The following is a 21,776-nucleotide window of genomic DNA, read 5'->3' on the forward strand; positions in this document are numbered from 1 at the left end:
TCCTCCTCCCACAAAAAGGCAAACCCTGGTGGGAAAGCTGTATGGATTGTGCTCTGGGTAAATCTGGAGCAGGAGTGGAGTGGGGCCAGATCAAGACTGAACGGGGAAATACAGCACTGGGGTAGAGGAACACAGATGAGATGAAGGGTCGCGGTTGGCCTTCAGGGCATAGAACCAGACATCATGTAACAGAGATCTACAGAACTCTGGCTTTCTGCGTTCCACCAAAACCAACCCCCCCCCTCCCCCCCACCCCTCCGTCCCCAGCAGAACGAGAGTCTCACAGTCGAGGGTGAAGCTACCAACCATCCTCTCGCAGCATTCCTGCTGCCGTGCACCATTTAGCACACCGGGGTCAAACTTTATTAGCATCTGTGTGCAGCATTTCAACACACCACGAGCAAAACAAGATAGATATGACGCTATCGACATCAACAACAACGACAAATTACATTTACGCAGCGTCTTTTAAGGCCGGGGTGTGGGGGGAGGGGGGCGGGGGGGTTGTCCCAAGGGGCTGGACAGTCAGGATTTGCACCCAAGCTGAGGGCATCTAGGGTGGGGGTAGGAGGGTGGCCAAAGGCTTGGTCGAAGAGGAGGGTCTTGAGACGTAAGGGGTAAGGGAGGGGGCGAAGTGAAGGGACTGTGGGATGGAATTCCAAAGGGTGGGGGCAGAGAGGCTGAAGGCCCGACCTCCCGACGGTAATACTCTCTGTAACCGGCAGCGAATGTGTAGAAACAAATTTTTACAAATGTATTGGAGAGAGAGAGAGAGAGAGAGAGAGGGAAAGATTCCAGTACCACACTCCCTCCCCAGTCTGGTTACCAGCCCCAGGTCACGTTCCTGCGAAGATTAGGCTTTTCTTTGGCAGGACTGAGCCATCTAGAATCTGCGGTTGATTTTATTAGAAACCGAGCAGCCCCAGTTAACCTTCCTGCGGCGATAAATCACTGCCACAGAAATTGCGAGCAGCCACTCTGAAAATTTGCTGATAATGCAAATGTGTAATGAATCCTCACTGGTCCCTGCAGTGGGCTTTTTTTTTTCACATCTGTCTGTGTAAATGTCTATCGAGAGGCTGGGCTGGCAGCGGTGAATGGGAGAGAGACAGACAGACAGAGACGGAGGGGTAAACATGGAATAAATTCCAATTTGCATGCATTAACCGCGTTAAAAATACTCCAAATAAGATTCGGATACGATGCTGAGTTCTGCCAGTGAACCAATCTTTGGATCACTTTGCAGAGGTAAAATCTTAAGCAATAATAATCTGGTCATTCAATCCACAACCGTTTTTGGGACACTGCCGTGCGCAATTAGCTACGAAATATAATAATAATACTATTATTTTATTTTATTGGAGGGATTATTACACCCGGAAAAGCAATCAGCCCGTCAACCAACAAGCGGGTTCCTACTTACTGCTGGTAAACAGAGGCGTGTGCGTGGAGTAAGGAAACTTGCCCACCGTTGCGTTCTGCCTGGGAATCGATCCCAGGTCATCTCGCTTGCGAGACGAGCGCTCTAACCACTAAACTGCAGGGCTCCACAAAAACATACTCCAAATAAAAATCAGATACCTCGTTGATCTTCAGCCAGTGAACCCAAACCAATTTTTGGATGGCTTCCTGAGCGTAATAATCCCTTCCAATTTTTTTAAAAAAAACACAATAATCTGGTCACTCGCTCCACAGCTGTTTGTGCGACGCTGCTGTGCGCAATTGGCCGCTGCGTTTCGCCCACGAAACGTACAGTCAATTCACTTAACAGTATATTTCCTTCTTTGAGTCGTCTCGAAAGCGTGAGAAGGCGCTGTACCAAACGCAAGGATTAGTATTAATATTATTATCGATGCCGAAAAATTCAGACAAGCCTCAAGTGGTTGCAAGTCACTGAGTTCAGTAACAGTCTCACTCCAGTTCCTTTCAATTTAACCAATAATAATAATAATAATAATCGTTGCATTTGATATAGCGCTTTTCACGTCGGGAGGACGTCCAAGCGCTTCACAGAACACACTGTAAAGTGAATTGACTGTATATTTGTGACAACCGGCAGCAATTCGACAGCAATGTCCACAACAGTCTGGATTGAAATGACCATTTATTATTGTTTTTTTTTTTGGAATTTATTAGTCTTGTGAGTAAGAAACTGCCCAGGCCTCGCCCTGCTGGAATTGAACTCAGGTCTCTCGCTTGCAAGCGAGTGCTCTAACCACTGAGCTACAGACTCCACCAGTCATATTTTAAGGTAACGAGGCTTCAGGTTCTGACAGTTTTGACCAAAAAAAGCCGGGCTCACCCCAGAAGAGGTGAACATTGCCATTCCAAATGAAATGATCCACTTGACAAATCTGATTTACCAACCTCTCCAGCAGCTGTCTAATCTGCTGAAACTGCCCTGACAGAGCCACATGAAACTCATTAAAGCGCCATTAGTATTTCAGTCCTTCTGAGTAACGCAGTTTTTAACCCCTTCGGTTCCAATTCTTCTGTTTTTTTTAAAAAAAATGACCATAGTTTCCTTGAAAAGGAACAATTCGCAGGGCTGCGGAGTAAAAGAGCAGGTGAGTGGGGACGAGTTGGTGGCTCTTTCAAAGAGCCGGCACAGGCACGATGGGCCGAATGGCCTCTCGTATGACTTATGGCTGCCTTATAACACAAAGCTAGGATTTAGACAGTGGCTATAAGGACCAATTAGAAATACTTATTAGGGGCTACTGGATACAGAAAGTGTAGTGACTGTATATTTTGTGGGCCAACCGTGACAGCGTGCCGCAAACAGTCGTGGATTGAGGGACCGAATTATTATTTTTGTATTATCTTGTTCTCACTCTCTCTCGCTCCCTCCCCTCGTTCAAGGTCCGTCTCAGACACTACCTCTATTATTATTATTTTATCATTTATTTTGGTTGATAATTGCCCCTGGAAAAGCGAACCGCCAATCGGCTAACGACAGGGGTTGGTAAACAGAGGCGTGTGGAGTAAGGAAACTTGACTAAGGTTTCACCCTGCCCGGGAATTGGACTTAGGTCCACAGTAACACAGATCTGCTTGATGTATGGGATGTCCTCTCGGCGTGAACGGCGTTATGCAAACATAATTTTGTTGTTGAATGCTCAGACACTGATGGCCCTTAAAAGGCAAGAGTGTAAAGGTCATTGTGAAGGACTTTAACTGGGGAGCAGTCAAGTCGAATGGCAATTAAATCGTTGTGTGTCTGTTTGTGTATATAAACTGGTGTCAGAAAGGAGCTGCATTCTACAGCGTCTCATCATCATGAAATCTTTCAAATAAGTTAATAACTAAATTTAATAGGAGTCATTTGGAAGTCCTTTTGCACATAGGAAGGTCACAAAAACAGCCACGAGAAGCCAGTATACCTGGGGAAAATCTCCCTCCTCCCTTTCAATTATATCACAGGGTTAGCAAACAGGTTGCATTCATATAGCGCCTTTCATAATGCCTAGCGTCTGAGTACTTGCACCAAATTTAATCGTCAATCTACCCATTTTCAGGAGTTTCTAATCTTCGCAAACCCAGAGGTCAAGCAGCTTTAACTACACACCCTTTCAAAATAAGAAGAATCTTTGCATTGATATAGCTCCTTATCTTCAAAGCGCTTCGCGGAATATATTGTAAAGTGGATTGACTGTATACTTGTGTGGTCGAAACGCGGCAGCCAATTGCGTTCCGCAAACACTCGATAAATAATCTCGAACCAGGTTCCCAGAGTGAATTTATCGTCAAGGTTCTTTCACGATATCTAATAGAAACCTGATCACACAACCATTCTCCAACCTCGTGCTCTCAAGGCTATACGGTTCAAATTACAATACAATTGCGTTGCATCCCGCGCTCCACAGCAGAAAGGAGTGGGAGGGAGGGGTGGGGGGGGGAGAGACAGAGGACAGTGAGAAAGTGCCTTCCTTCTGATCAGAAGTTAAGCCCATTCAGGTGGGCCATTACAGATTAATTCAGCATTATTGGTAAAGACAAGTTTCTCTCGATTTCCCTCCCTGCCCTCCATCCCTCCTGATCCCAATCCCCAGCTCGGGCCCAAATCCCTGACTGTCCGCCGCCTTTGGACGTCCTCCCGACATGAAAGGCGCTGTGTAAATGTCATGTGCTGTTGTTCCTGATGTCTTGGCCACCAATCCTCCAGACAAATCGGTCACAAATTGTTGCTGTCGTTCACCTCATGGCTCTTTTGGGGGCCTTTCATGTGCAAATTGGCTGTTGAGTTTCCCCCTTTAATACAGTCACAACATGCGACAGCAATTTTCTGTGAAGCACTTTGAGACATTAGCAATATAGCGCAGACGAGATTATAAACAGATCGTTTGTGAAGAATATTTTTCAGACCCTGGCCTTTCCCATTCGGCAATTTTGAACCGTCAGAATAATAATCCTTGCATTTGGTGGAGCTGCTTATCACGCCTTCCAGACGTCTCAAAGCGCTTCACAAACTACACTTCCAAAGTGAACTGACTGTGCATTTGTAGGTGAAACGAGGCAGCCAATCGCACGCAGCAGTGTCCCACAAACAGTCGTGGATGAGTGAATGAGTTAAATGTATTTAATAACAGACTATTAAGACGGTAGTTATTAATGAGTCCACCTCACACAGCTGAATGGGCCGAGGTTGGCCGAGGGTAACAGACATTGGCACCGCACAGGAGAAACAGAAAACCAAGAATGCTCGGGGTTTATGCTGATTCTTGAACGTTTCTTTTGGGTGCGGTTTATTTTTGCAATATTATTTTCATTTTTCAAGGTAAGTCCAAAACAAAGGAACGAGTGGCCAAAAGCAACAGAATCTGCCACAACTGTTTCAGCCCGGAGAGCAGCGAGATTCAGGCTGACAGCAGCTGAGAGACGCAGATGTATTATTGTTGTATACCCGCGCCCTATTCTCCTATTGTGTCCACGTTTGGGGCTTTGAGTCTTGCAGTTTTACACCGCTGAACGAAGCTGTGCGACCCACCCAGCCTGCTTGCTGAAAGAGCCATCCCCTTCGCCCCTCTCCGCACCATTTTATACTTGTTCCAAACATTTCACAGAACCTAACGGCACAGGAGGAGGCCATTCGGCCCATCCTGCCTGTGCCAGCTCTTTGGAAGAGCCACCAACTAGTCCCCTTGCCCTGCTCTTACCCTATAGCCCTGCACATTTCTTTCCTTTTCGAGTCCCTATCCAATTCCCTTTTGAAAGCTACCGTCGAATCTGCTCCCACCAGCCTTTCAGGCCATGACTTCCAGACCGTAACAACCCTCTGGGTTAAAAAAAAACATTTCTCCTCGCCTCCCCTCTGGCCAATTACCTTAAATCTGTGTCCTCCGGCTACGGACCCACCCACCAATAGCTTTTCTTCCATTTCACCCCTCCTACTTAATACTGGCTACTGCCCCCCACCCCCCCCCCTCCCCACGACATTCAGGACACTCGCTGTGTTGAATACCAAATGGTCTGAGACCGCAGCTCGGCTGAACAGCTTCGGGAGTGTTTAGCAACCGCTCCTTTCACTGCGATAAGTTGGGACTTTTTCTGCCTTTGCCAACTTCTGCTCAGTACTACGCTTGGTCTTTGAATAGCCAGTGTACTGGGTGGAAGAATAGGTTGACTTGAAGCAGGGCTACAAAAGGCTGCTTCGGATGATCTCATGGCACTGACACACTGAAGCTCCAGTGGTTTATACAATCCTTTGCACCCGGAAATCCTGTAAAGGGTTTCAAGATGGTCAATGGAAGCTATTCATCTTTTAAAGTGTGTGTGTGTGTGTGGGGGGGGGGGGGGGGGGGGGGGGGGCTGACTGCATTCTGTTTAAGACTCTCGCTTGCGTTACATCTCTCTCTCACTCCCTCTCCCGCTCTGCATCTCGCTCTCTCTCTCTGCACCTCTCTCTCTGCACCTCGCTCTCTCGCTGCATCTCTCTCTCTCTCTCTGCATCTCTCTCTCTGCATCTCTCTCTCTCTCTGCATCTCTCTCTCTCTCTCTGCATCTCTCTCTCTATCTCTCTCTCAATTCAGTTAAACTCTGCAGTGTTCAGGAACCCGATGAGCTTTTTTTCAAAGTGAGTGGTTTCTGGAGTTGCTCGTTTCAAATCTTTTAGAGCAAACTTTTAATTAATGTGCAGCAAAATCCTGCAACTGATTCTAAGAGGTTAGAATATTTGGGGGTGGGGGGGCGTGGGGGAATGGGTGCCAGTTGATATCCGATCCATAATAGCTTCTAACCAAACCTTGGCTTTATATAATGGAGCCAGCGTCTCAGTAGCTATTTAAAATGGCTTTTAAATGACAAGTTTGCAGGGCTACAGAGAGAGCGAGCGAGAGAGAGAGAAAGCGCGGGGGAGTGGGATTGATTTGGAAGCTCTTTTCAAAGAACCGGCACAGACACGATGGGCCGAATGGCCTCCTTCTGTGCTGTATGATTCTAGATCCTAGATAAATAGGTGTTCATTTGAGTTTTGTATGGTCAGAGGAGACTGTTCTCGGGGTGTGGTGGGGATAGAGTTGCAGGTAGAGAGAGTTGACATCCTGAAGGTGAGTGGGAGCGATTCATAGTACTCGGATTGGAGGGGGGATGGGGGTAGGGGAGAGGGGGGGGGTGGTAGCGGGCGGGGGGGGGCCAAGGTGGAGGGGAGAGTCGAGAGGAGGGTGGAGGAGAGGTGAGAGTTCCAGAATCTGTTGGCGACCAGCTTAGCGAGGGCACCAGATGAAATTCTTTGGTTTGAATGGCTAACGTTTCGCCCACGAAATAAGGCAATCAATTCACTTTACGGCGCATCCTCGGGAGGCGCTCTAAGACGCCTCGAAGACGCCAGATCAGATGCGAGGATTAGTAGTAGTATTATTATTACTATTATTATTCTGTCGGAAAACGAGAACCCTTACCCTGGTGGTATTCCTCCTCAAGCTGCGGAGTATATTGCGTCTCTTCGAGTCGTCCCCATCCGGTTCGTATAGACTGACCACATTGTCCCCCTTCGACAGCGACGAGTCCGCCTCCGCTTTCTTCTGGGCGGACAGTGGGCCCAGCTCGTCGTCGCTCCCCACGCTGCAGCTGGTCCGATAGCGGGCGAACCTGCCCAGCTTTTTGGACCGGTCCCTGTACAAGAGGGGCTTGCTAACCGACGAGAGCTTGCGCTGACGCTCCAGGGAGCTGCTCTCCAGCTCGCTGTCGGAGCCGTTGCCGCTCCCGTTGGCCTGCAGCTTGGCCGCGATGGAGTTGCGGATGGTGATTATCTTGCCCTGCGTGCTGTCGTGGGGCACCGAGTAGATGTTCTCCTCCTCCCCCCTGGGCCGGACCAGGGTGTCTATCGGCTCGGCGTAGTCCGACATGTACAGCCCGTCATCATGCGGCGCCCAGCTCACGGTGGACTGCTTCCTCTGCATCTCCTTGCTGCTCTGTTCCTTCGACTCGGAGGAATCCATCTTTTTGATCAGTTTGTCGAAATGCACCACTGGCTTGGGCTTGACCGGAGGAGGCACTTTGTTGTTGAGCCTCTCGAAGGAGCTGAGCGAGCTATAGAGGGAGGAGTTGTCATTCCCTTCTGGGTCCATGGACAGCTTCGACTGCTCTTTGCTCGCTTGAGTGCCCGAGGGCTCGTCTCCGAAGGCCATGTAGGGTGGCGGGGCCTCGTTGTCCTCCTCGTATTCGAAGCAGTTGGAGTTGTTCAGGGGCGACACTGGCCTGGGCGAGAAGTTGAAGACCTCCTCGGTGTTGCTGCAGGCCTCCGCCGCATTGTCGTACATGTGAGAGGCTTCGATGATGATCTTTCTCTCGGCCACGTCGCGGAAAAAGGGCGAGAAGAGCTCCACGTTGTGCTGGAGCAGCTGGCTGGCGGGGATCACGGTGAACTTGCCCCCGATCTCGTGGGCGATCTCCTTCCCTTCCTCGAGCTGCTCGCGCGTCACGTCGCCTTCCGGCCCCTCCGCGGCCCCCTCGGTGACGGCCGCCAGTTGGATGGGAATGATGTCCTGCACGTCGGAGAGGAAGGCCCTCAGCATGGCTAGGGAGGCTTTGCGCCGGGCCAGGTAAAAGACTATGTATCCGTGGACCAGCTGGCTCTTCCTCAAGCTGAAGGAGGAATGGTAAGAGAACATGGAGAGCTCGAGCCGCTTGCGGCCCGAACCGACCGCCAGCTCGAGGATGGCGGAGCTGCTGTTGCTGGGCTGGGGGGAGCTGCAGAAGTGAGGCTGGATGATGGAGAGGAGGACGTCGTCTATGCCGCACGAGTCGCCGCACATCAGGCACATAACGATCCGCAGGTCCACGTCCGTCAAGTCTTTAATGCTCGGGGAAGAGCTGACCAGGTTCAAGTTCCGCTTCATGGTGTCCAACAAGCCCTTGAGAGCCTGGGTGATCTGCAGCTCGCTGAAGTTGCGCCCCGAGCCGACGCTATGCGAGGTGACGTCAATGAAGGGACACTGCAGCTTGTTGGCGAGCTGTTGGCCGTGGTTCCTCAAGCTCTGCAGCGTCTCCCCCCCGCTCTCCCTCTTGTTGGCGAGCACGAGAGTCAGCGGCAGCTGAGCTAAATGATTGTCCCTCCTGTCCATGGTTGACTCCCTCAGTTTCTCTAAACTCTCCTTGATGTAGTAAAGCGATTCTTTGGAGTTGTACAGGCAGAGGCAACCGTGCGGCTGGAAGCTTGGCGTCTGAAAAGCGTTAACGCGGTGCTTCACGTTGCCTTCAATCGGTCGCAAGGAGAGCTCGTACATTTTGCCCTCGAGCACGTACTTGTCATCAGTACACAGCACCCGAATCTCGTTGGCCAGCTCGTGAGCGAGCCCGTCCTTGCCCAGGAGTACGAGGTTGAGCTTGTCGGCACTGGAGTCCGAGTGGGAATTCAAGTAGCTCCGATCAGAGGACTGGTAAAACCGACTGATCAATAGCTGTTCGACTTTACTGTCCACGCAGTTCTGGCTGTTGGGACATGTCTCTTTCGTGGGATGGTATACAAAGTGGACGTGCTTCAGCACCAGGGCGTCTCGCTCGGCTTGGAGCCTTTGAAGCGCCTTGAACCGCTGCTCTTCCCCCAGCACTTCCCGAATCAAGCCCATCTTCTCCTTGCTGGGTTTGGCGTCCAACTCCAGCTCGTAAAATAACTCGGAATATTCCAGCAGGAGCTCCTGAAACTGCTCCCTGGCCTTGTCTATGATCTCCCGTTGATGCCGGCTGTAGATCTCCTGATACTCCTGCTCTTGCAGCCACTGATAGAAGTCCTCGTTCATAACAAAACTTCTGGCCTCTTCCCACGGTTTCCCGGGGGTTATAAACAGTGAGGACGCCAGGTTCTCCTTAAAGGCCTTCCTCATCTCCGCTTTCTTTCTCTCGTTCTTCAGTTTGTCCAAATGCCTCATGAACTGATCCTCCGCGTACCGGCCTTCCAGCAGGTCGAAGGGGATGCGCTCGTCGTCAGTCTTGTCAATGTGGTCGGTGGTGTCCCACGGAGTCTCGCTCAGGACCACAAACCAAGCGGGGAAGTCCACCTTGCTCTTCAACCTCTGCTGGGCCATGGCCCAGCCCAAGCCCTCAATCTCGTTCAGGTCAGGGAACAGAGCATCGAGGGCCTGCACCAGCCTATGGATGTACTTGTTGCGCAAGTGGTCGATGTGCCTCTTTTTGAGCATCAGCGTGTGTTGCGAGAAGAGTTTCTTGGCCTTCTGAGTGCCTTCCAGGAACACATAGTCCTCGTATTCGGGTTTGTTGTACATTTTCTTGGTGGCGTTCATCCAGCTCTCATTGTGATGGTTGACGTGGTGGTTGATGATGAACTCATACCGGTCTTTTGCTTGAGCTATGAGCTGACTCTGTTGTTTCAAAGCTTCGTAATATGGAGTTATTTTCGGCTTGGCCCTGTTTTTATCGATCAGCTGCACGACGGTACTGAAGGCCAGTTCCACATTGACGTTGGATCGGGCCGACGTCTCCACCACTTGAAGGTTCTTCTTAGGCATGGCGAAGGAGTGGGCCTCGCGAATATACCGCTCCACTCCCTCGTCGCACTTGGTCAGGACCACCACCGTGGGCTTCTTGGCCTTCGTTATTTGGTTGTACAGGTTGGTGATGAACTTCAGCTGCTCGTCAAAGTTCCTGTTCATGCCCCGGCTGACGTCCATGCACAGGAGGAAGCCATCGATCAGCAGCTTCCCCTCCGGCATCTGCTTCTGCTCAAAGTCCTGTTCCAGACCCAACTGGTCAGTGCAAATGTACATCAGCTTCTCCGCGGATGCCAGTTTGGTGGCCGCTGCCCGCTTAATGTAGGGCTGCAGGGCGGTGCTGCGGTGAGGCTGAAAGGTCTGATCGTCGATGAATTCGGTCTGTTCCACCACGTGGATCCGACACTCGACGCCTTCCTCCACCGTCCGGCCCACTTCTCCCCAGTACAGGAAGTGATCATTGTTGACCACTCGCCCGCCAAAGTCGCTGGTGCTGAGCACCGACGTATGGTCCAGGTGAAACTCGTCGGCTCTTGGCCGTACAAATCGGTTGCACAGACACGATTTGCCCACGCCGCACTGCCCCTTCTCCTTCTCCGTCCCCGACAATCCCACCACACTGACATTGTAGGTGGGGATACGCACATCCTGTTTTTTTGCCATCATCACAATCCGCTCATCCTGCTACGGTCCACACCATGTTAGTAGTTGTCCCTATAGATTTCCCAGCAAAACACGGTGGGGTTGGGGGGGGAGGACTCAGAGTTGGAGACAGACCCCTTTCGTAGGGCAAGCAGATAATCCCATGTCCAACGCACTGTTCACTAACTCCTGTAGTTGCAAATCAATCTCAAGTTCCTGGAAAGAAAAAGAAAGGTCAGTACAACAACAACGACTTGCATTTACACAGAGCCTCTCATGCAGGTTAGCATCCAAGAGCGCTCGACAGCCAAGCCGGGGGGAGGGTGGGGGGGGAGCTGCTGCTGACATCGTCAAAAAGGGAGGTCTTGAGACGCGACCTGAAGATGAGGCTGGAGGGATAGAGGAAGAGTGTTCCAGAGTTTCGGGGCGTAATGGCTAACAGCACGAGCACCGATGGTGGAACAGAGCACACGAGAGACACGCAGGAGGCCAGAGTCAGTCGAGCAGAGGGTAATGGGTTGGGGTGTAATCAATAGCTTTAAACCCTTTGCGGTTTGGAAATAAGTCTCAGCCTCTCGATGAAAAGCTAAGGCAGCCTTCTAGTTAACTGTAGAACACGGCATGTCAAGCCTATCTCGAGAAGCTTTATCTTTTAAAAGCACTTAATGTTGCAAGTATGGAATAGAGAATCAATGAATAACTAATTCATGCATTTTAGCAACTATCCTTATTCAATCATCCATCTATTAATATTCACTGTGAGGTTTGTTAGTTTAGCAGCATTCTTGCCTCTGTGTTAAGACTGTGAGTTTGTTATCCACCACAGGATAGTCCTTAGTATGAAATATTAGACTGAAGTCCCATCTGCCTGTTCAGATGGACTTCAAGTATCCCATGACACAATAATCATAATCCTTGCATTTGATATCCTGCCTTATCACGTCGTTGAGACATCTCAAAGCACTTCACAGAATATACTGTAAGGCGTACTACAGGAAAAAAAAGTTTCTCCCTGCGTTGTAGCCAACAGTCCTGTAGGATGAGTTTGAGATTCTCGGCATGATAATATAATCCTTGCATTTGATATAGCTCCTTATCGCGTTGTTGAGACGTCTCAAGGTACTTCACAGGAAAGCTTCTAAAGCGTGGTGACCGTTTATTTTGTGAGCAAAACACGGTAGCTAATTGCGCACAGCAGTGTCCCACAAACAGTCATGGATTGAGTGACCACATTATAATATTTTTGTGTATAAAATGTGCGCCTTGAGTTACGACACTCGACAAATGAGTGTAAAGTTCTGAGACACAACACAGCACCATAAGAATTGAAGTTCATTTGGAAGAGTCATTGTAAGCTATGAGTGGAACAGAACCAAATAAATAATAACAATTTGGTCACTCAATCCATGACCGTTTGTGGGACGCTGCTGTGCGCAATTGGCTGCCATGTTTCGCCCACAAAAAACTACAGTCAATTCACTTTTCAGTATATTCTGTGAAGCGCTTTGAGACGTCTCGAAGACGTGATAAGGCACTCTAATCAAATGCAAGGATTATTATTAGGATTATTATTATTTTACCATCTGCACGAGGGAAACATTGACATTCAATCCAGCAGTTAACACTAAGAACTAGTCAGTTGCCATCTATGCAGAATCCAATTTGAAGGGTTCTTCAAACCAATTGCCTCTGACAAGAGCAATCTTACAATATCTTTGAGTAGCTCATTAGTATGTCAATGCGAAGTCGATGCTGGTGCATTAGTACAGGGTTACAAATGAAATGCATTAATGCTGACATTCGGAATTAATGGGACGCATTGTCTGGCCACTGCATGATGACAGTCACTGAAGGCTTCCACACAGAGTATCACATCCTCACTCTAACACTGTTATATTCACCTTTAGTTTGCGATGTTTACGTCCCGCTTGCAATGATTCTGTTCAAATCACTCCCATTCATTTAGTATTTGCTGGCAAGCTTCATACTGGAAGAGAAGAAAGACCATTAAAGTGGAGTCCTGTAGCACGGTGGTTAGAGCGCAAGCGAGAGGAACCGGGTTTGATTCCCGGGCGGGGAGAAACGTTGGGCACGTTTATTACCCCCGGAAAGCGATCCTCCTGTTAGTCGATTGGCGGATCGCTTTCCGGGGGTAATAATCCCTTCAATTTTTTAAAAAAATGTATTAAGAATAATTTGGTTACTCAATCCATGACTGTTTGTGGGACGCTGCTGCGCGAGATTGGCTGCCGCGTTTCGCCCACAAATATACAGTCAATTAACTTTACAGTATATTCTTTGAGACGTCTCGAAGACGTGATAAGGTGCTATATCAAATGCAAGGATTATTATTATTATTATTATTATTATCATTAACTCCGCTATCCCACCAGTTTGGAGTCCTAAACAAAATGAGCTGAGCCTTCCCGACGACTGAACGAGACAATTCAGCAGAGAGAAAAAAAAATGAGTTGGGTTCCTTTTAACTAATTTGAAGATCAATGTGTCCAAACTGTCCACCTTCCCCCTCTCACCATTTGGTCGCAGCAGACATCCCAAGAGGATACTTTGCTTCTAAAGCAGATGCTTTTAAGTACAGTAACCTATAAGAGCCCAGACGATGATTAGGCCCAGTTACTCTGCAATGCACTCCCTTAAGTGTTCTGAGTGTGGTGAGCACAGGCTGTCAAGTTATACTCACTGCTCCGAAAATACATACGGGCCGCAACCCCGGTCGTGTCACCCCCCCCCCCCCCCCACTGGGGAAATCTCCCAAGTCTCTCAGGAGAAAAAGCTGACAAGATGGCCACTATTAGAGACTGACCCGTGGCTCAGCAGCTCGGTCCGTGTTAGGTGTAATTATAATAATAATAATCCGTGCATTTGATGTAGCGTTTTATCACGTCTTCTTGACGTTTCAAAGCCCTTCAGAATGTACTATAAAGTGAATTGACTATATATATCACACGCAAGGATGGTTAGGAACGGTGGTGGCTATAGACCTCCTGCACTGCTGCTCTGCGTGGCACACACAAATACAAACCTGCCGTGCCACCGAGCTGACAGTCAGAGACTAATATCTTAACCCAGCAGAAATTATCGAATATGCAAACAGTATAATCCGCTGATCTTCAGATGAGTTTGTCCAGAACGACGAGAGATCAGATTTTGCCTCCCGGGTGATTGGATTTACCGACATCGCGACTCTGAAAATGGGTCACGGGCTGGCGAACCACGCTGACCGGTCGTTTGTTCATTACCCCGAGTGACAAGCCGTGAACTGGGTCAACCCGCCATCTGCCGCGGCATAATCCGAGGATTATTTTGAAGGAATTGAATATTTATACATCAAAGATTCCCCTCGCGATTTAACAGAGCAAATGTTGATAGATAAAAAATAACAATAATAATCCTTGCATTTGATATAGCGCCTTATGTCGCCAAGATACCTCGAAGCTCTTCACAGAACATACTGTAAAGTGAATTGACTGATACTTTATGGGCAAAACGCAGCAGCCAATTGCACCCGCAGCGTCCCAACGAACAGTTGTGGATTGAATAACCAAATTACATTATAATTTTTTTTGGAGGAGGGTATTATTCCCGGAAAGCAAACCGCCAATTGACTAACAACCGGGTTCCTATTTACTGCCAGGTGAACAGAGGTATTTGGAGTAAGGAATCTTGCCTAATGTTTCGTCCGGCCCGGGAATCAAACCCAGGTCCTCCTCGCTTGCGAGGTGAGGTTTCTAACCGCCACGCCTCAGGACTCACTGATAAATTGCATTTGGCAAGAGATTCTTGAGCGGTGAGCTCCCGCCATCAAGACCTTGGCGTTTCATCGGCACAGGAGTGGTTTATTGGCTCTTCTGGCCTTTCAAATGGAAGTGCTCTCTTAGAAAACTTGTCAGCAAAGCCTAAATGATTATAAATCAAAACTGTTCAATAACACAGGCCTCACCCCCAACCTCAGAAGCCAGGATTTTGAACAGTTAAATTGGTCCACATGCCTCCGATCAGTTACACTTGGGACAAAGCATGGTTTATAATAATACTATTTGATGCAGGGCCCCTATAATGTTGAAATATCTCACAGCGCTCCACAGGGAGTTGCTGTATATCGAGTGTATTTATTCGCAAACCAGAGCAGCCAATTTGCATACAGCAAGAATCCACAAGCGGCGATGAGGTGAATGGCCAATTTATCTGGAGTTGGCGCACTCACCTCCCAAGCGAGATGACCTGGGTTTGATTCCCAGGCTGGGCGAAACGTTGGGCAAGTTTCCTTACTCCACACGCCTCTGTTTTCCCAGCAGTAAGTAGGAACCCGGTTGTTATCCGATCGGTGGATCGATTTTCCCTTAAAAAAAATACTGATTTGGTCACTCAACCCACGACTGTTTTGTTTCTGCTGCGCACAATCGTCTGTCGCATTTCACTCACAAAATACACAGTCAATTTGCTTGACAGTATAATCCTGTGAAGTGCTTTGAGATGTCTCGAAGACGTGATAAGGCGCTGTATCAAATGCAAGGCTTATTATTATTATTGTTATTATTAATTACAGGAGTTAGGAATGCGAGAGGTTATAGACAAGCGCAGATAAATAAAATCGGTCATGGCGGCTTGCGGGATATTGCTGTGCACAAATTGGCTGCCACGTTTCAGCTACAAACACAATCACTACAATTCACAATGAATTCCTCCGAAACACTTTGTCTCGTCTCGACGACATGATAAGGCGCTATCAAGTGCAAGAATTACATTTTGCTTTTCTAAGAATCAGGTGAATTGTCGCAGTATATTCTGTGTCGACCTATGACACGTCTCCACTACGTGATAAGGCGCCATATCAAATCCGAGGATTATGATTATTATTACTCCGCAGACCACTTTAATCACGTGAATAGTTTTTATACCCCTAAACTACACTCACTCACTAGTTTAAATGAACGCTATTGTTTTTACCTGATTTATTAAACTGGAGTGATGTACAAAAAGCTTAACTCCAGGTATCATTAGCATCATTTAGGTATTAGGTATCATTAGGTAACAGCAATTAATCATGAGGGGTTACCGATAGACCAGGACACTGTAAAGACCCCACAGTATGGTAAATTATACAACAGCAGCTATCAACTTATACAACAATCAATGAGCAGTTATAACCACACAAGCGGTTACAATCAGAGTGCAGATCGACCCCGCAGGGAGAGATGAAGCTTTGCAATCCCGCCTCCCTGGCTTCGGTACTCGCTATTCATCACTGCTGCGGTGCAACGACAATTTTTTTTTTTTTTTTTTTTTTTTTTGTAAGCAGCGAGAAGCGTCGGGAATTTTCCAGACCGAATGCAAAGGGAGAGCACAGGAGTGCCGGGGCTGTGCGTCTGACAAAGGAAGGTAATTGGCTGCCATTCCGCTCCCCTTTGTGCCTTCCACCCCGTTTTTTCTTCTCCCTCTTTTCATCCCGTCACCTGTTCTCCCCCTTCCGATGGTTGCGACGCCGGCGTGAAAATTTAAATGCAATGTGTAATACGATCTGGGCGCATTTTCCAAATGCACCGCCAATAAAGCAAATTCAATTCTACTCCCCATCCCTTTGTGTGCGAGAGCTTTCCTCTGCAGACGAGCTGCTGCGTTTCTCTCTCTAACACTCACTTAGTGGGGCGAAACCTGAGGCAAGTTTCCCTCCTCCACACGCCTCTGTTTACCTAACGGTCAGCAGGAACCCGCCGGTTACTCGACTGGCGGATCACTTTTCCAGGGGTAATAATTACCTTCGTAAAACGTATAATGATAATAATGTGGTCCCTCAATCCACGACTGTTTGTGGGATACTGCGGTGCGCAATTGGCTGCCGTGTTTCACCCACACGGCAGTCAAAGTCACTGCACCTTACAGTGTACTCTGTGAATACGTCTCAAAGATCGTAATAAGGCGCTGTATCAAATGCAAGGATTATTATTAGTTTCCAATCAAATCGATCTTAGTTTGCAAGGCATTTTGAGGCATTGATGTGAAAGGCACTGTGTTAATCCAGGTGGAGACGGGGATTTTTCAGTCAGCTGGGCGTCCGACATGTGGAAACTCATCATCGCGCTCAAAATACCAAGCAAGACAGAATTTCATGCATGGCATCTACCAATGGAAATTCCCATGTCTGGAATGCGATATTCACTCTATTTCTTTGTGTCCCCCCCCCCCCACTCCCTGAAGGACACACCTTAGGGTGTGGGGAGGAAGTGAAGGAATAAATAAGAGTAGAACTCTTGTAGCCTAATAGTTGGAGCACTTGCCTCACAAGCAAGAGGACATGGGTTTAATTCCTGGACAGGGTGAAACCTGAGGCAAGTTTCCTTACTCAACACGCCCCTGTTCACCTCGCAGTAATAATAATAATCGCTCATTAGTTCTAACACTAAGATCGCTTTTCCGGGGATAATAATGTCTCTAAAACATAATAATGCGGTCACTCAATCCACGACTGTTCGTGTGACATTGCTGTGTGCAATTGGCTGCTGCGTTCTGCCCACAGAAATATGTAGTCACTACACTTTACGGAATATTCTGTGAAGTGTATGTACTGAGGCATCTCGAAGTGTCAAATGCAAGTATTATTTTTACATACGAGAGGGGAGAAAAGGGAAGGCACTCCAAGACATTTATCATTTTCAAATTCTACACACTATGATTCTGCGTAGAACAAGGGAAACCCCGATATACATAGGAGTATTTATCCTTCCTCTGTACAACAGCATGTTTCAAGCAGATAGCTCCCACAACACAAAACCACCCAAAGTGTAATACTCCAACTGAATGGAACCTCGACTTTTTTTTAATATATATGCAAAGAGGCTATTCTTCAAATGGGGGAAGGAAGGAGAGAGGGGGAGAGAGAGAATAGAAGGATAGATTTAAGCCTCATTGTAAAGGGCAGGGGAAAAAAAATGTACTCGGCAGCAACTCTTGCTAGGTTCATCAATCAAATCAGAACAGGTTTAATTAACCCATGAAGGAGCAGTTTCGATCAAGCTCTAATACTTTCTATATTTAAGCTTTAAAATTCTAACGAGTCAGTGGTGGTGGGGGGGGCGCGGGGAAGAGAGAATGAATCTTGGCTGGGATGGGAGTGGAAAATAATAATCTTGCATTTGATATGTACTTTATCACATCTTCTCGATGTCTCAAAGCTGTTCACAGAATTTACCGTAGAGAGTAGTGACTATGTTTTTCACAAACTGGGGGAGGTGAGAAAGGAGTAATGCAAATCAATCCTCCACAATAGAGCACGATGATACGAGCAGAATTTTAATAAGGACCCCCGTAACATTTAAGATCAGCTTAACTAATTGATCCCATGAATCCTGGTTGCTCATCCATGTACATCGGCAGCTGATGAGGGTCTGACTGGGGCAGCATTCTCATTTACATTTTCAGCAATCACTTCCCCCAATTGCATTTCTTTTGAAGCTATAATACATTGGTCCCTTAGAACACGATCCAGGGACACCCGGGACAATTCACTTAACAGCAAAGAAGGTGGAGTGACAAGACGCCTCCTGTATTCAAACGCCTGGGAGTCTATAACAGAGGCGAAGGTTCGAAAGTGAGTCTGAAGCAACGGATGTTAAACTGAGATCCCGTCCACCTGTTTGGATGGCTGTTAAAGATAATAATCGCTGCACGTTGATGAAGCACCTTTTCCCCCACATCAGGAGGACATCCCGAAGTGCTTCGCAGGCTATACCGCAACGTGGAGTGACTGCTGTGTGGGTGAAGATCCCATAGTGTTACACGAAAAGAGGAGGGAGTTTCTCTGGGTCCCGGTCAAATTAAATGGTCACTCACTTTGTGGCTGTTTACGGGATACTGCTGTGCACAAATTGGCTGCTGCATTAAAATTAAATCTACAGTCACTACTCTCCCTGGTAAATCCTGTGAACTGCTTTGAGAGGATTATTAAGAATTATTATAAACCAGACACCCAGGTAAAGTACTAAAAACAGGTAAATCCCTGGCATGAAAGAGCTGGTGGGACGTCAGAAGTAGTTTTGAGTTGCAATTAGATGAAATCTGAGAGTCCTGCTGCCATCCTCCAGATGTCTTGACTGAAGGTGTTAAATATAGCCAGAGGTGCTGGCAATGCCCCAGCGACTATTAGCTTAAGCACACTGAGATGCCAGGTTTCAGCTGTTTCAATGGGGAAGATTCACTTCACATGCTTTTGCCCGTGCAAACGTTACGGAGTACCTCACTCCAGGTATGAATGAGCAGTGAATCCTCCTCTCGGTTTCCTTCTTTCAGGCGCTCAGAACCACAGATGAAATGTGGGTTAGGAACCCGGCTGTTAGTCGATCGGTGGATCTTTTTCCAGAGGTAATAATTGCTTCAAAAATAATAATAAATTGGTCACTTCAATCCACGTGCGCTGCGGTGCACAATTGGCTGCTGTGTTTTGCCCACAAAATATAGTCAATTCAGTTTATAGTATATTCTGTGAAGCGCTCTGAGATGCCTCGAAGACGTGATAAGGCGCTATAGCAAATGCAAGGATTATTATTATAAATGCTTCCGCTGTTTTCTTGCTCAAGTGGCTATCATTCACGATCAATTCACAACCAAGATCCCCTTGCCGCCATCACCACCTCTCCCCCGATCCCGTCCTCGCCTATTCCCGCACTCCTGTCTTCCAACACGCATCCCTGGATAGCGAGCTTGGCTGACGTGCCTAACCCGAGCAGAGATCAATCGCAGCCCCGAGCTAAGATCAGCTAACTTGGCAGAGGCTACGATTTGACACTGCGACCTCCTGGTCTGCACAGCTGAGTGCTGTTACCCGATTATACCCAAGTTTCCAAAGCAGAAGAAAAACCAAGACCTCTACTAAGGAATGACCTTGATAGGTCCCAGCCTGGATGGGGGAAAGCCAGTGGGGGGTAAAGCTGGAGTCAGGCAATTTACAACCTGGCAAAAAGCTATCTATGTGCAAGCTTTATCCAGATTGTGTTTACTTCTACTTTGGACTCACAAACTTTGTGGTTTTTGCTCTTATCAGGTATACGGCCATTTCCAAACAAATGCCAAATTAGGATGGGATGTTTACTGAGGCACTGTAACTGCAATTATGCAATTACTACTCGGAATTATTCCTTATCCACCATCATCGCAGAACCATTCCAACTCAAACACCAGTCACCCTGCTCCATTTAACTTTCTTTGTTGGGAGGAAGCAAGTACTCCAAATTGTTTATAGCCATACTTCCAAGGCATTAACTAAATATAGGCCAGGGAACGAGAAAATCGAATCTCAATGGGACTGATATCACTGTATGGTCCTATTGAGAACATGTAGAGCAAGATGCTGAGTTTAAACCCAACAACAACTTACATAGTGCCCTCACGCAGGGTAGCGGACTACCGTCATTTATATGATGTAGCCCTAGGCCTTAGTCTCCTGAGCAACACTGGGCTCCACAAGATGGATCAGAAGCAAGACTGCAATCAGCGACAGCTAATCCAAGGTCTTGTAGCACAACCATTGCAAGGGATCTTGGGCTGGGCTTCATAAGTTACCCCCATCACAGAGAAACCTTGTTTTAGGTTTCTTTTCCAGGGGTGGCGGGGTAGAAAATCCCTTACTTCCGATCACCCACTACTCTCTACTCACTGTCAGTTGCTAACACAAAGGCATTACGTTATCTTTGATCCTCCAGTAAGGACGGCAGCAAACACCAGCTTCATCTAAACCCTGGTAGGATCACCTTCACCTTAAAACAATCAGAAATCTCCAACTCCATATTTAGATTCCTTTTTAAAACACGGGACTGATCTTCCAGCCAGTAAATCGCTCAGTAGGACCTCAGGTGGCTTATGAAATTGTTCGAGCTTTACCTACACGGCTTAATGACACCGTCTGACCGTCAAAAATCAGACTGCTACTGTAGCTCGCAATCGCTCCCGGGCATCCACTGAACTCGATGAAAAGAAACTGCAGCTTTACGGCATTTCAGAGGCAGTCAATGCTGCTTCATGTCCCCGCCCGGCCCACCCCACCCTCAGTGGTCAGGCCTTCAGCCTCTCTACTCTCACCCTTCGGAACTCCATCCCAGTCCCTTCGCCTCACCCCCTCCCCTCCTTCGAGACGCGTCTCAAGAACCTCCTCTCCGACCGCACCTTTGGCCACCCCAACCTCCCTCCTGATCCCAACCCCCAATTCCCTGACTGCCCGGCACCTTGGGAAGTCCTCCCGGTGTGAAAGGTGTTAATTTGTCGTCGTTGTCATCAAGTGGGCCGTGTTGAACACTGGACAGGCTGACAATCCAATGACTCCAATGGTTTCTCAATGTCATCGCTTTTTTTTTAAAAAAAAATGAAAACTGCAGTAAACCAAAGGTTGCGAAAGGTTTTGCTCCGGGTTTGTGTGGAAAAGGAGATTAAGGTAGCATGCAAGTAGTAGCTCTACGATTGGCCTTTGAGCTCTGCAGGAAACCAGGAAGCCAAAGAATTTGCCGTCAAGTCAGTTTCACAGCCAGTAAGGGAGTGACATTGACGACCTTGGACTTCACCTCGGTCAAAGGCAGGATATGTACAGAGAACAGTGAAACGGGGTTTAAAGAAGTCAGTGAAGTCAATTGTGTTCATCATACACCACTGACCGACAATAAAAACGGTTATAAAGCATTCCTTACCCCAAGTACAAACAGCCTTTTGGTCTGGGAGAAAAGGCAAACAAATAGTTCTCTTCACTCTCCATTTCCTCATTCCATTCCTACCCAGAGATGACTGTTACCAGACTTTGGCTATTCCTATGTCAGTCCCTGATAAGTACTAGCTCGAATTACTAAAGATTTCCTCTCGCGTGGGTAAATGCCAGGACGCTATGCTGTACCCTTTTCTTTTCTGGAGAAGTGTCAGTGTCCTAGCCAAGAATCCCCCCCAGATAAAACCGGTCAAACACTTCATGGGATAGAACATAGGACATTTCACCCACAAAACATACAGGCAATTAACCTGTGTACTGTGTGAAGCGCTTTGAGACATCTCGAACACGTGATGAGGCACTATATCAAATGCGAGGATTATTATTATTATGCTGGTTTGCTGTGTCCAAATTAGCTTCTGCGTTTGCTCAAAAAATACAATTGCTAGACTTTGCGCATTCATACACCCACACAAACAACCTCATCCTTC

The 21,776-nt window shown here is 47.7% G+C and overlaps 1 protein-coding gene across 2 annotated transcripts in view; it reads right to left on the reverse strand.

Moving 5' to 3' along the window:
- Positions 1-21,776, reverse strand: part of arhgap35a (Rho GTPase activating protein 35a) — a 55,604-nt gene that overhangs the window by 24,036 nt on the left and 9,792 nt on the right. For both annotated transcript variants that reach the window (XM_042346005.1, XM_042346006.1), the window contains exons 2-3: positions 12,488-12,573; positions 6,897-10,802 (exon numbers count right to left, since the gene is read on the reverse strand). In XM_042346005.1, the coding sequence (XP_042201939.1) occupies positions 6,897-10,610 (3,714 nt within the window). In that variant the 5' untranslated portion in view covers positions 10,611-10,802; positions 12,488-12,573. The remainder of the gene's footprint in view (positions 1-6,896; positions 10,803-12,487; positions 12,574-21,776) is intronic.

Source organism: Callorhinchus milii, unplaced genomic scaffold (assembly GCF_018977255.1).
Source record: "Callorhinchus milii isolate IMCB2004 unplaced genomic scaffold, IMCB_Cmil_1.0 Scaffold226, whole genome shotgun sequence".
Lineage (NCBI taxonomy): Eukaryota > Metazoa > Chordata > Chondrichthyes > Chimaeriformes > Callorhinchidae > Callorhinchus > Callorhinchus milii.